At 38.8% G+C, this 13217-nt stretch overlaps 1 protein-coding gene across 2 annotated transcripts in view; it reads left to right on the top strand.

The window, feature by feature from the left end:
* The first annotated feature begins 908 nt into the window (after window positions 1-908).
* The window catches only part of LSM14A (LSM14A mRNA processing body assembly factor), a 27744-nt gene continuing 15435 nt past the window's right edge, over window positions 909-13217 (top strand). The window contains exons 1-2 of one of the 2 annotated variants that reach the window (XM_017504230.2): window positions 909-1097; window positions 9261-9383. In XM_017504230.2, the coding sequence (XP_017359719.1) occupies window positions 953-1097; window positions 9261-9383 (268 nt within the window). In that variant the 5' untranslated portion in view covers window positions 909-952. The remainder of the gene's footprint in view (window positions 1098-9260; window positions 9384-13217) is intronic. The other variant, XM_017504231.2, reaches the window with a different exon arrangement.

Here is a 13217-nt window from a genome sequence, read left to right as displayed (position 1 = left end):
GAATCTGAAAAAATGTGAATCTCTTTAAATGGAGAAGGAAGAGACACATTTAGAGATAGCCACCTACACCAAACATTGGTGGTACCTTACTGTCTCTTATATATGGCCTTTGATAATTCTCCAGGGAACCAGTTATTTGAGTAATCAGTTTTATGGAATGAAAAAAACTAAGAGAGAGCAAATCAAAATGGTGTTGAATAACTTCTTCCAATCATCGTAAACTTCTATTTGATCTTCTTATTCATTCATTCAGTAGTATTTACGGAATATCTGGTATGTGCTTAACACTAGTAGTGAACACACAGAAAAGGTCCTGCCATCAGTGAGTGTTTGTCCTGGTAGCCTTTAACACACTTCATGTTTATATTATGAAACAGTTTAAATGAGATAATATATGAAGTATATATGTATTAACATATATTTTAAAATATATATGCTTTAGGTTTAAGTTAAAGTTTTAATAAAATGTTCCTCAGCTTAATGTAAGTATAAGTAAAAATGTAAATGGTTTTACGTGGGATATGTTTGTTTCTACATCTCTTTCCTGTGAATTTAATAGTAGGCCTCAAATGATTGAAAATAAGTAAAATCACAAGTGAGATTTATATCAGCATCAGACTAAAACTCAGTATTACTAAAAGTTACTTTTCTCATATTTTTCTTCAGGCAAAGTTACTTTACTTTAAGAAAAGTAACTATTTCTTTTCTCTCTCTATAAAACTCTTAGCTCAAATGGGGAGTTTATTGTAGAAAAAAGTATTTGTAAGTCACATTGAGTATAATTGTCACATTATAGACAGATATTGAAATCAGAAAGTTCTTTGGCTGTTTTAAATGCATATTGTAATTCATTTTATATCTAGTAGTTATAATTTATTAGTTTTCTTAAAAATAAAAATCTGGAAATTTTTTTCATTATATACATGTTGCGTAGAGCTTGGAAATATAACCCATGATTTTCCTTCAGTCCTCACTAGGCTCATCGACTTCTTCATTCCAGTCCATGGGTTCTTATGGGCCTTTCGGCAGGATGCCCACATACAGTCAGTTCAGTCCAAGTTCCTTAGTTGGGCAGCAGTTTGGTGCTGTTGGTGTTGGTATGTTTTCTTTTTCTTTTACTTATTTTTTTGTTTTTTTATTCTTCCTTTCTTTGCCACAAAGGTATAGAAACTCAACACAAACTTTTAGAAATGTTTGATGTTCCTTTTGTAACTTTGTTTTACAGTGTTCAGAACACATATTGATGACATTTTAAAGCCTTTATTTAATATTATTATGATATTACTAGGTTTTTGAAAGTCAACTTTTATAGTAGTAACATTTTTTTTACACATAGTTATATCTAACATCTACCAAATCTTATTGATAATTGGATTTCTTTTTCTTTTTTTGAGTCAGAGTCTCACTCTATCTTTTGTTTTATTTTATTTTTATTTTTTGAGACACAGTCTTGCTATATCACCCAGCCTGGAGTCAGTGGCCTGATCTCCACTCACTGTAACCTCCACCTCCTGGGTTCAAGCAATTCTCCTGCCTCAGCCTCCTGAGTAGCTAGGATTACAGGTGTGCGCCACCACACCCAGCTAATTTTTTTGTATTTTTAGTAGAGATGGCATTTCACCATGTTGGCCAAGCTGGTCTCGAACTCCTGACCTCAAGTGATCCACCTACCTCAGCCTTCCAAAATGCTGAGATTACAGGCGTGAGCTACCGTGCCCAGCCTAAAACATTTTAAACATACAAAAGACATGCACACATAAAGATACACATAGCATGATTGAGGGCTTGGTTTTGTTTCTCTAACACTGGTTTTGAAACAGCTATAACAAGAATGCACAGCAGGGCTGGGCAAATGACAGTCTTACTTATGGCTGGAGAGGGTCAAGGGCTATTGAGTGCAAAATCTGGATATAATCAGATTAGCTCAGTGTTGTTTTTTTATAGCTGTACATTTTAGCATTTCAGTACACTTTATTCCATGGTAAAGAACAGTTTTAAATCTTAAATTTTTGTCCCTAATCTTTTAAAATTTCATTGAAATCATTATCAGGTAACTCTGACTGCACCACAAATTTAGTTTCAGGTGTATCTTGAAACTCATTAATATGCTAACAAGTTTTGTTAAAATTATTACATTTTTTCCTCTTAATATACTTTTTATACAGATGTGACTTAAGTATTTAAATGTTTTACTTATTCACAAAATAATAATGAATGACCAAAAAAGGCAAATTAATACTGAACAAATACAAACAAAAAGCACAGATGCTATTGCATATCAAATTGATAATATAACCATATAGGGGAAAAAATAATTCAGATAACTTTTACGTTCTTAGTAGGATATATTAACAACAAGTAGAACTATTAACTCTTAAGAACACTTGGCCAGGCATCACACATGTAATCCCAGCACTTTGGGAGGCCGAGGTGGGCGGATCATCTGAGGTCAGGAGTTTGAGACCAGCCTAACATGGAGAAACCCCATCTCTACAAAAAATGCAAAGTTAGCTGGGTGTGGTGGTGCATGCCTGTAATACCAGCTACTTGGAGGCTGAAGCAGGAAAACCACTTGAACCTGGGAGGCAGAGGTTGTAGTGAGCTGAGGTTGCAGTGAGCCAAGATCGCACCATTGCACTCTAGCCTGGGCAACAAGAGTGAAACTCCATCTCAGAACAAAACAAAACTTGACTTCAATTTGTATTATTGGTGTTGTGGTTTGTTTTTTGTTGTTGTTGTTCCCTCTCCCCTACTCTGAGATAAGATCTGGTTCTATCTCCAAGGCTCAAACCATCCTTCCACCTCAGCCTTCTGAGTAGCTGGCATGCACCACCACTTCCAACTAGATTTTTGTGTTTTTTGTAGAGACAGGGTTTCCCCTTGTTGCCCAGGCTGGTCTTGTGAGCTCAAGTGATCCACCCGCCTTGGCCTCCTTTTGGGATTACAGGCATGAGCCACTGCGCCCAGCCAGGTGTTGTTAATTCTTAAACTGTTTTGTATGTATTATAGGATGGGGCAAATGAGTAAAATACTTCGCGCTCTGTTGCCCAGGCTAGAATGCAAAGACTCCAGCACTTTGGGAGGCTGTGGGGTAGCATTGCTTGAGCTCAGGAGTTGGAGACCAGCCTGACTAAACCCTGTCTCTACCAAAAAAAAAAAAAAAAAAAAGGCAAGCGTGGTGGCAAACTCCTGTAATCCCAGCTGCTCCAGAGGCTGAGGTGAGAGGATGATTGCTTGAGCCTGAGAGGTGGATGTTGCAGTGAACCAAGATCACACCATTGCACTCCAGCTTGGGAAACAGAGCCAGGCTGTGTCTCAAAAAGAAAAAGAAAAAATCATCTTGCTTATAGTGAAAAATGTACAAATCTACACTAAGGCACCATTTCTTGCTATCAGTTTGGCAAAAACTCAAAGTTTAATTATATGCATACTCTTTTGGCAAGTCTGTGAAGAATATATACTGTCATACATTGAAAAGAATAATATACCAGGTAGAATTAAAGCACTTTTTTTTAAAGCTGATGTAAAAGTAGTTCTTATGTGCAAGAGATTAGATCATTACTGGCCTTAATTTCTGAACATTTAGGAAAAATTAAACATCTCACAATAAATGAAGCATCAAAACAGTATTTACCTATGTTACCATTGAACAGTAGAAAATAAGAGCTTACTGCTGCTGTTAGAAAAAAGAATTTGTAGAAACAATGAAAGGCACAGATTGACCAACTATCTAACATAATTCTGTAGCAAGGATTAAAATGAACAAATATGAAGCAATTAGATATTTTTTCTGTTATATTTACTATAGTTGATAAGGTCAGCTGGTTGTTCTCAAATAATCGAGACAGGTTTACTAACATGGCATGGCATGCTGTTTAAGTTTCATAATCTTATATGCCAGATGGAGGAATATTGGCTGAATAGACCATCAATGGGTACATTTTAGTTGGTTAAATAGCCAAACCATATTGGAGCATGGTTCTCCATGCTAATTTTTAATTACTGAGTGATGAAGCCTTGAAAGCATGCTTATGAACTTCATGGGTAGCATAAAGCCAGGAGGCTGTTTCAGGCATTATGGATGTTAGACTAAGGATTGTTACAGATCAGGCCAGGCACAGTGGCTCACGCCTATAATCCCAGCACTTTGGGAAGTTGAGCGGGGTGAATCATTTGAGGTCAGTGAGGTCAGAAGTTCAATATCAGCCTGGCCATCATGGTGAAACCCTGTCTCTACTAAAATACAAAAAAATGAGCCAGACGTGGTGGCATACATCTGTAATCCCAGCTACTTGGGAGGCTGAGGCAGGAGAATCGCTGCAACCCAGAAGGTAGAGGTTGCAGGGAGTCAAGATCACGTCACTGCACTCCATCCTGGGTGACAGCGAGACCGTGTCTCAAAAAAAAAAAGATTATTAAGCATCTACTTTGGTAAAATGTGAAGGAATGAAACATTCCAATTAAAAGGTAGAGAGTATCAGACTGAATTAATTTTTTAAAATGGCTCAACTATATTATGTTTGCAAGAGATGCACTGAAAGTAAAAGAATGGAAAAAGGTATACCACAAAAACACCAATAACAGGAAAACTGTGTGACATACATTAATGTCAGACAAAGCAGCTTAAAGATCAGGGGTACTAACAGAGATAAAGGGGCGTTCTTCATAAACGTGAGGATCAATTCATCAGGAAGATACAACAGTCCTAAATGTGTAACTTTTATAAAACAGTATACCCAACAATTGCAGAATATTGTTTTAAGTAGACATGGACTGCTTAACAATATAGACCAAATACTGTGCCATAAAATAGGTCACACTAAATTCCAAAAGGATTAAAATCATACATGATACCTTCTTAAACCACAAAATAATTAAACTTGGAATTAATAAAGGTAACTTGAAAAATCCCCAAATCAAGTAAACTTGTTAATCACTAATAGAGAAGAATTTACAAAGGAAATTGGAGAATATTTTTAATCTGGGCCAGGTGCGATAGCATACACCTGTAATCCCAGCACGTTGGGAGGCCAAGGTGGGAGGATCACTTGAAGCCAGGAGTTCAAGACCAGCCTGGGAAACAGAGAGAGTCCTTGTCTCTACAGAAAAAAATTTGTGATTAGCTGGGCATGGTTGTACATGTCTGTAGTCCTAGCACTCAGAAGGCTGAGGTGGAGAATTGGTTGAGCCCAGGAATTCAAGCCTGCAGTGAGCTGTGATTCTGCTGCTGCACTCCAGGAAAGGTAGCAGAGCTAGACCTTGTCTCTTTAAAAAATAAATAAATAAATAAAAATTTTAAAATGTTATTTTTTTTTGTGGGTGCGGTGGCTCACGCCTGTAATCCCAACACTTTGAGAGGATGAGATGAGTGGATTGCCTAAGGTCAGGAGTTCGAGACCAGCCTGGCCAATGTGGTGAAACCCTGTCTCTAAAAAAGAAAAAAAATGTGTATTTTTAATTTAATGACCAGGAAGTTGGTAGGTGGAGCTAAAACAGTGTTTAGGAAAATTTTCCTAGCTTTAAATACATATATTAGAAAACAAGAATTTTTGGCCAGGTGCAGTGGCTCACACCCATGACCCCAGCACTTTGGGAGGCCGAGGTAGGTGGATCACTTGAGGTCCGGAGTTCGAGACCAGCCTGGCCAATGTAGTGAAAACCTGTCTCTACTAAATATACAAAAATTAGTAAGGCACATTGGCATGCGCCCATAGTCCCAGCTATTCGGCAGGCTAAGGCAGGAGAATTACGTGAGCTGGGTATGTAGAGGTTGCAGTGAGCCAAGATGGCACCACTGCAGTCCAACCTGAGTAACAGAGTGAGAGACACTCTGTCTCAAAGAAAAAGAAAATAAGAATTTTTAAAATCAGTGCTCTAAGGTACTAGTTTAAGAAGCTAGGAAGCCAGGCCCGGTGGCTCACACTGTAATCCTAGCACTTTGGGAGGCTGAGACAGGCGGATCACGAGATCAGGAGTTGAAGACCAGCCCAACCAACTTGGTGAAACCCTGTCTCTACTGAAAATTAAAAAAAAATTTTTTTTTAATTAGCTGGTGTGGTGGTGGGTGCGTATAATCCCAGCTACTCAGGAGGCTGAGGCAGGAGAATCACTTGAACCCAGGAAGTGGAGGTAACATTGAGCCGAGATTGCGCCATTGCACTCCAGCCCGAGCGTCAGAGTGAGACTCCATCTCAAAAAAAAAAAAAAAGCTGGGAAAGGGCCAGGCATGGTGTCTCATGCCTGTAATCCCAGCACTTTGGGAGGCTTAAGATAGCAGATTATCTAAGGTCAGCAGTTCAAGATCAGCCTGGCCAACATGGTGAATCCCCATCTCTACAAAAATTAGCCAGGTATGATGGTGGGTGCTTGTAATCCCAACTACTCAGGAGGCTGAGGTGGGAGAAACACTTGAACCTGGGAAGTGGAGGTTGCAGTGAGCCGAGATCAAGCCATTGAACTCCAGCCTAGGCAACAGAATGAGATCCTGTCTCAAAAAAAAAAGGTTTAGGAAAAATGGTTAGCTGGGCATGGTGGTGAGTGCCTGTAGTCCTAACTACTTGGGAGGCTGAGGTGGGAGGATTACTTGAGCCCAGAAGTTCAGTGCTGCAGTAAACTGTGATCATGCCACTGCATTCCAGCCTAGGTGACAGAGTTAGACCATATCTCTGAAAAAGTTGGCAGGGATGTGGGGGGACAGCTAGGAAAAAAAATGAAAAAAAAAAAATTGTTCCAAAAGTAATACATGGGGAAGAAGAAAAAAAGATGAGCAGAAATCAGTGAAATAGAAATAGATTATACATCAGCAAAGCTGAGAGTCTGTTTTTGATGGGATATATATATATATAAAAGATTGATAAGCCACTAACAAAACTGATTAAGGAAAGAAAGAAGAACCAAGCAAGTTGCCAATATCAGGAATGAAAGAGTAGACATCCATATAGATCTTAAAAGAATAATATGGGAATATATGAACTGCTTTATGTCAGTAAATGTGAATGATAGTTTGGATTAAGTGGACAAATAGTAAACCAACACAAGAGGAAATAAAATTTCAGTATCTCTGTATCTGCTAATGAAATTGAAACAGTAATTTAAAATCACCCACAAAGAAAATTCTAGACTGTTTACTGTTATATTCTACCAAACATTTAGGGAAGAAATAATTTTTACTAATCTTACACAAACTCTTTCAGATAGCTATGCACCATGATGCATGCCTGTAGTCCCAGTTGCTCAGAAGGCTGAGGCAGGAGGATTTCTTAAACCCAGGAGTTCAAGGCTGCAGTGAGCCATGGTGGTGCCACTGTACTCCAGCCTGGGCAACAGAGCAAAACCCTGTCTCTTAAAAAGAAAACTTAGAGAGCAGAGAAAGAGGAAGTATTTACTGACCCGATAAGCAAGGCAAAATAACTAAAATACCAACTATGACTAGATTGCTACAAGAAAATTATAGATCACTGTCTCTCATGTACATAAATGTAATAATGTTTAACTATTAGAAGCAGAAGCCAGCAATTCAGAAGAAGGATTGTACATAATGACAAAGATTTATCTCAGGACTGCAAGCTGCAACATTTGAAAATCAGTTGTAACTCACCACATTAACAGACAAGGAATAAAGAATAGAGAATCCAGAAATAGACCCACTCAAATACAACGGAGTACCAACACTGTTCAGTTGTGAGAGAAGACATTGTTTTAACAAGGGGTGTTGCAGCAGCTGGTTATCCGTGGAAAAAATAAACCTTGACCCCTGTCTTAAACTATAAATTTAAAATAATTTGGAATCGATTGTTGACGTAAATTGGTAGTAGAATTGGGATAGAAGGAGGGGTGTATGGCGTGATCAGGAAATCACAGAAGAGGTTTGCTTTAATCATCGAATGTGTAATCCAGAGGACAAGCAATGGGAGGCCAAGCCAGGTGAGGAAGCACAGAGCAGCACAGAGATACAAATATACAACATGTGACTGATGTCTTGGTCATTGCCCAGGAATACTAGAAATAATTGGATGGGTTCAACTTCCCCAGAATTCTTGAAAGCACCAGCTCCTGCATTTCCGGGATGTTGTGGGAACTTGTGTTAGCTACTGGAGCTGCAGCCACACTGGATTGCACCCTCAAGGTAGTCTCAGTGGCTCCCATTGTCTGAGATACTGTGCTGTTTTCTGAAGCCACATTTTAAGAGGGATAAGAACAAATAGAATTCATTAAATTCAGAGTCCAAGAAAGGAAGTTGGGGGGTAGTGTCATAAAGACCATGTAAGGTGAGTAATGTTTGAAGGAACTGGAGTTGACTAGCCTGGAAATGAGCAGATTGCAAGGGGCATGATTGTAATCTTCATGTGTTGTAAGAGCAGCAGGGTAAACTGCTGTGGGCTAGGCTGGTGAAAATACAGAAAATGATGGGAGAAGAGGTAGGTTTTATTAACTGAAGTAAATAGTTTGAACTTTTATCCTGAGGACAGTGGGAGCCATCAGAAGGTCTAAATCATTGTAGTAGTGTGAGTACATTTGTATTTTGTAAAAAATCACTCTACCATCTTTAGGTTGGATTTAGAGGTTATGGAAGAGAGAGGTGCTGTTGAAATACAGTAAAAACCTGCATTCATGAAATACTACGGAGAGAAAGCACAGTATATCAAAAGTGAATGATGCATAAGCACTGTAGAAACTTAGAGAAGAAATTTGATACAACCCAGTATGGCAGAGAATTGGGCCCTTTGTAGGGACTTTGTTACTCATATTGCCAGAACTTATTGCAGATGCTTTAGGCAGAATGCAGCCTCGCAGTCCCATCTTAAGGGGAAGCGTTGGAACCAGAGACCATTGTCTGTTGCCTTGGAACTGCTGAAAAAGCTCCTCGTAAACCTGTCTGCTGATTTGGCAGTTTTGCAGATACTTAGTATTAGAATCATTGAACCTTAATGTTGGTGTAGAATGCACTATTTCTGCTACTTTAGCTGATATGGGTCCTTGCTGTCCCATCTGCATAACTGCTTAGGGACAGTACTTCATGTGTTATAAACATGGTTTGCATCCAAGGATAGTGGACAGTATATTGGCTCCCCACCCCCCATATTGCCATAGAATTCCCAAACTATTATTCAATACACTTTAATTTCCAAGGTTATTAATTTGTACATGTGTTGGGGGAGATGTAGACAATTACCATCATTAAAATGCTATGTTACTTTGTATCATTGAAAAATGTAAAACATTTTTTTAAATTTTTTATCATTTAAAAAAATCTCTTTAAGCTGGAAGCTCTTTGACATCCTTTGGAACAGAAACATCAAACAGTGGTACCTTACCCCAAAGTAGTGCGGTTGGTTCTGCCTTTACACAGGATACAAGATCCCTAAAAACACAGTTATCTCAAGGTAAGCTGTCTCATCCCTAAAATATTTTAATTCTAAACTTCTATAGTGGTTTTTATCTTTTTCTAAATGTCAGAGTTTTTGCAGCTTGTAAATCACGTGTATAATTTCCATTTGGTTCTTATTTTTCTCCCAATTGCTGTATTGCAATGAATATACTATTGAATGATTGGCACTATTTAGCCTTATTAGAATTCTTAGATCATAAAACTGAAATGCTGAGCATTCTCTAAGTTGGACTTTTTTTTGCAAAGCAATTATATAACTTGTATGTCACACTTAAGTGTATCAAATTAGGCTCAGATTCACCATTAAAGTTGAGCTATCCAAGATGAATTGGAAATACCATCTGAAAAAACTGTGTACTGTGCTGTTTCATTTCCCCTGACATCCTCACAGGATGGAGAGTAGTGGTTCTCAATGTAGGCCATGTACAACTGAATCATCTGGGGTGCTTCTTAAAAATTTAAATCCTGAGACTTACACATCAAAATCCCAGGAGCCTGAGGATTTGTACTTTAATAATCTTCTTAAAGGATTGTTTCATTTCTTAAAATTCTGTTTTACAACCGGCCAGTCTCATAATTTTAAATGGTTACAAGATTCCATACCTTTTATTCTTTTTCTTTCTTTTTTCTTAATCTTTCTTTCTTTTATTTACTTATTTATTAGAGATGAGGTCTCACTATATTGCCCAGGCTTGTCTCGAACTCCTAGGCTTATGAGATCCATCTGCCTTGGCCTCCCCAAAGTGCTGGGATTACAGGTGTGAGCCATTGTGCCCAGCCCTTCCCTTCTTCTTCTTCTTCTTTTTTTTTTTTTGAGATGGGATCTCACTATGCTGCCCAGACTGAAATTCAGTGGCTATTCACAAGTGTGATCATAGCGCACTGCAGCCTTGGACATCTGGCCTCAAACAGGCCTCCTGCCTTAGCTTCTCTAGTAGCTTGGGCTACAGCCTTGCGCCACCATGCTTGGCTTTTCCTTATCTATTTTTATCTACTGCTAATGTGAATGTTTTTGGCTCATTGCTTTATATGAATGGTTTTTTGTTTTAAGTAAAGCAATGTTAAGTCATTTCAGAAAGATCTGTAGTCACAAGATAATATTTTAAAAAGCTATTAAGAGTAAAAATTCAATGTTAAACATAATCATATGTATTTCACTTAAGATGCTTTGAAATAGTTCATACGGTTGCTCATATTGATTAGCTTAATTTTTTTCTTTCTTTTTTTTAAGATGGAATCTTGCTCTGTCACCTAGGCTGGAGTGCAGTGGCACAATCTCAGCTCACTGCAGCCTCCACCACCCAGGTGCAAGTGAATTCTCCTGCCTCAGCCTCCTGAGTAGCTGGAATTACAGGTGTGTGCCACCACGCCCAGCTAATTTTTTGTACTTTTGGTAGAGATGGGGTTTCACCATGTTGGCCAGGCTAGTCTCAAACTCCTGACCTCAAGTGATCCACCCGCCTTGGCCTCCCAAAGTACTGGGATTACAGGTGTGAGCCACCACAGCCAGCCTATTTGCTTAATTTTTAGACATTCTAAAGATTGTTTGTTTTTGAGATGGGATCTTGCTCTCTCTCCCAGACTGGAATGCAGTGGTGTGATCATGGCTTATTGCAGCCTCCACCTCCTGGGCTCAAGCCATCCTCCCAGTTAACTTAGATCACAAGCAAGCACCACCAGGTAGCTTTTGTAGTTCTGTAGGGACAGGGTTTCACCATGTTGCCGAGGCTAGTCTGGAACTCCTGGGCTCAAGCAGTCCACCCCCTGTGCTGCCCCCTGCCCCGCCCCCTAGCCTCCCGAAGTGCTGGGATTGTGGGCATGAGCCACGGTGCCCAGCTTATTTTGTAATTTTTAGTTAAATCAGGAACACATGAAAAAGAAGGAAGAAGCATAAATATGGAAATTAATATTATTTATGAAAAATGAGAACTAATAAGGAACTTAAATTAGGCAGAGGCAAAATGTAAATTAAATATACAAAAGTCAGTAGTCCTGGACAGGCTCATGCCTGTAATCCCAGCACTTTGAGAGGCCAAGGCAGGTGGATCACCTGAGGTCAGGAGTTGGAGAACAGCCTGGCCAACCAACATGGTGAGACCCCATCTGTAGTAAAAATACAAAAATTAGCCAGGCATGGTGTCATGTACCTGTAATCCCAGCTACTCTGGAGGCTGAGGTGAGAGAATCTCTTGAACCCAGGAAGCAGAGGTTGCAGTGAGCTGAGATTGTGCTGCTGCTCTCCAGCCTGGGCGACAGAGTGAAACTCTGTCTCAAAAAAAAACACTGGTGGATCACAAGGTCAGGAGTTCAAGACCATCCTGGGCCAGCACAGTGAAACCTTGTATCTATTAAAAATACAAAAATTAGCCAGGCATGGTGGCAAGTGCCTGTAATTCCAGCTACTTGGGAGGCTGACGCAGGAGAATTGCTTGAACCTGGGAGGCCAAGGTTGCAGTGAGCCGAGATGGCACCACTGCACTCTAATCTGGGCAACAGAGCAAGATTCCTTTCTAAAAAAAAAAAAAAAAAAAGTAGTCCTAAAGTCTAATCCATTGATCCATTGAGTATGTAGTAGGGATAAAAGATGATTACAATAATACAAGATAGAAATTATACATGAAATCTATAAGGAATAAATTGGTCATACTAAGAAATATGACCATCTTCTATGATGAATAATGTAATAGAGGGACATAAAAGTCACATATAATGGAAGAAACATACCTTATTCCTAGATAAAAGAACAAGAAGAGTACCAGCACTTAGGGAGGCTGAGCCAGGATGATCACTTGAGCCCCAGGAGTTTGAGACCAGCCTAGGCAACATAGTGAGACTTCATCTCTACCCAGAAATTTAAAAACTAAGCAGAGTATGATGGTGCAAACCTGTGGTCCTAGCTACTCAAGAAGCTGAGGCAGGAGGATCACTTGAGCCAGGAGTCTGAGGCTGCAGTATTATATTTATGTACCACCTCACTCCAGCCTGGGCCACAGAACCAAGACCCTATCTCCAAAAAAAGAGAAAAAAAAAAAAAAGATTCAATATTGAGAACACTTCTTATAGTTAACAAATTTATTGCAAATTAATTAAAATCAATGCAAATGGAATAGTAAGAGAACTTAGTAAAATAGATTATTTTTAAAACAAACATGGAAGGTAGATGGACATATTTGAAAAATAAAAGTAATGGGCTTACTGACTTGATAATAAAATGTAGTAATGCAGTAAATAAAATAAGAGATGAATAGAAGGCAATAGGCAGTCTGAAAAGATCCAAGTATAAATAAGAATTTATCCTGGGTACAGTGACTCATGCCTATAACCCCAACATTTTGCAAGGTCAAGATAGGAGGATCACTTGAAGCCAGGAGTTTGAGACTAACTTGGGCAACATAGCAAGACCCTGTCTCTAAAAAAGTAAAAAATTTAGCTGGAGATGGTGGTGTGTACCTATAGTCTCAGCTACTCAAGAAGCTGAGGCTAGAGGATTGCTTGACCCCGGGAGCTCAAGGCAGCAGCAAGCAGTGATCGCAGGACTGCACACTAGCCTAGGCAACAGAGCAAGAGCTCGTTTTGAAGAATTTAGTAGATGATATTGGCATTATTTTTAAATTAGTGGAGAGAAAGCTGGCTGTTCCAAGTATATGTTTATTAAAAGAAGGAAGTGTATTTACATAAAGCTATGACAAAGATGACCTAGGAGTTTGCATTTAAATTTTATCAACTAAAGTTTCTGAATTTCATGAAATTAAAATTCCTAGTTTTTTTTTTTTTTTTTTTTTTTTTTTTTTTTTTTTTTTTTTTTTTTTTTTTTTTTTTTTTTTTTTTT

This window comes from Cebus imitator, unplaced genomic scaffold, assembly GCF_001604975.1.
Source record: "Cebus imitator isolate Cc_AM_T3 unplaced genomic scaffold, Cebus_imitator-1.0 Scaffold318, whole genome shotgun sequence".
In the NCBI taxonomy this organism is placed as follows: domain Eukaryota; kingdom Metazoa; phylum Chordata; class Mammalia; order Primates; family Cebidae; genus Cebus; species Cebus imitator.
This window is presented reverse-complemented; position numbering and strand designations above follow the sequence as displayed.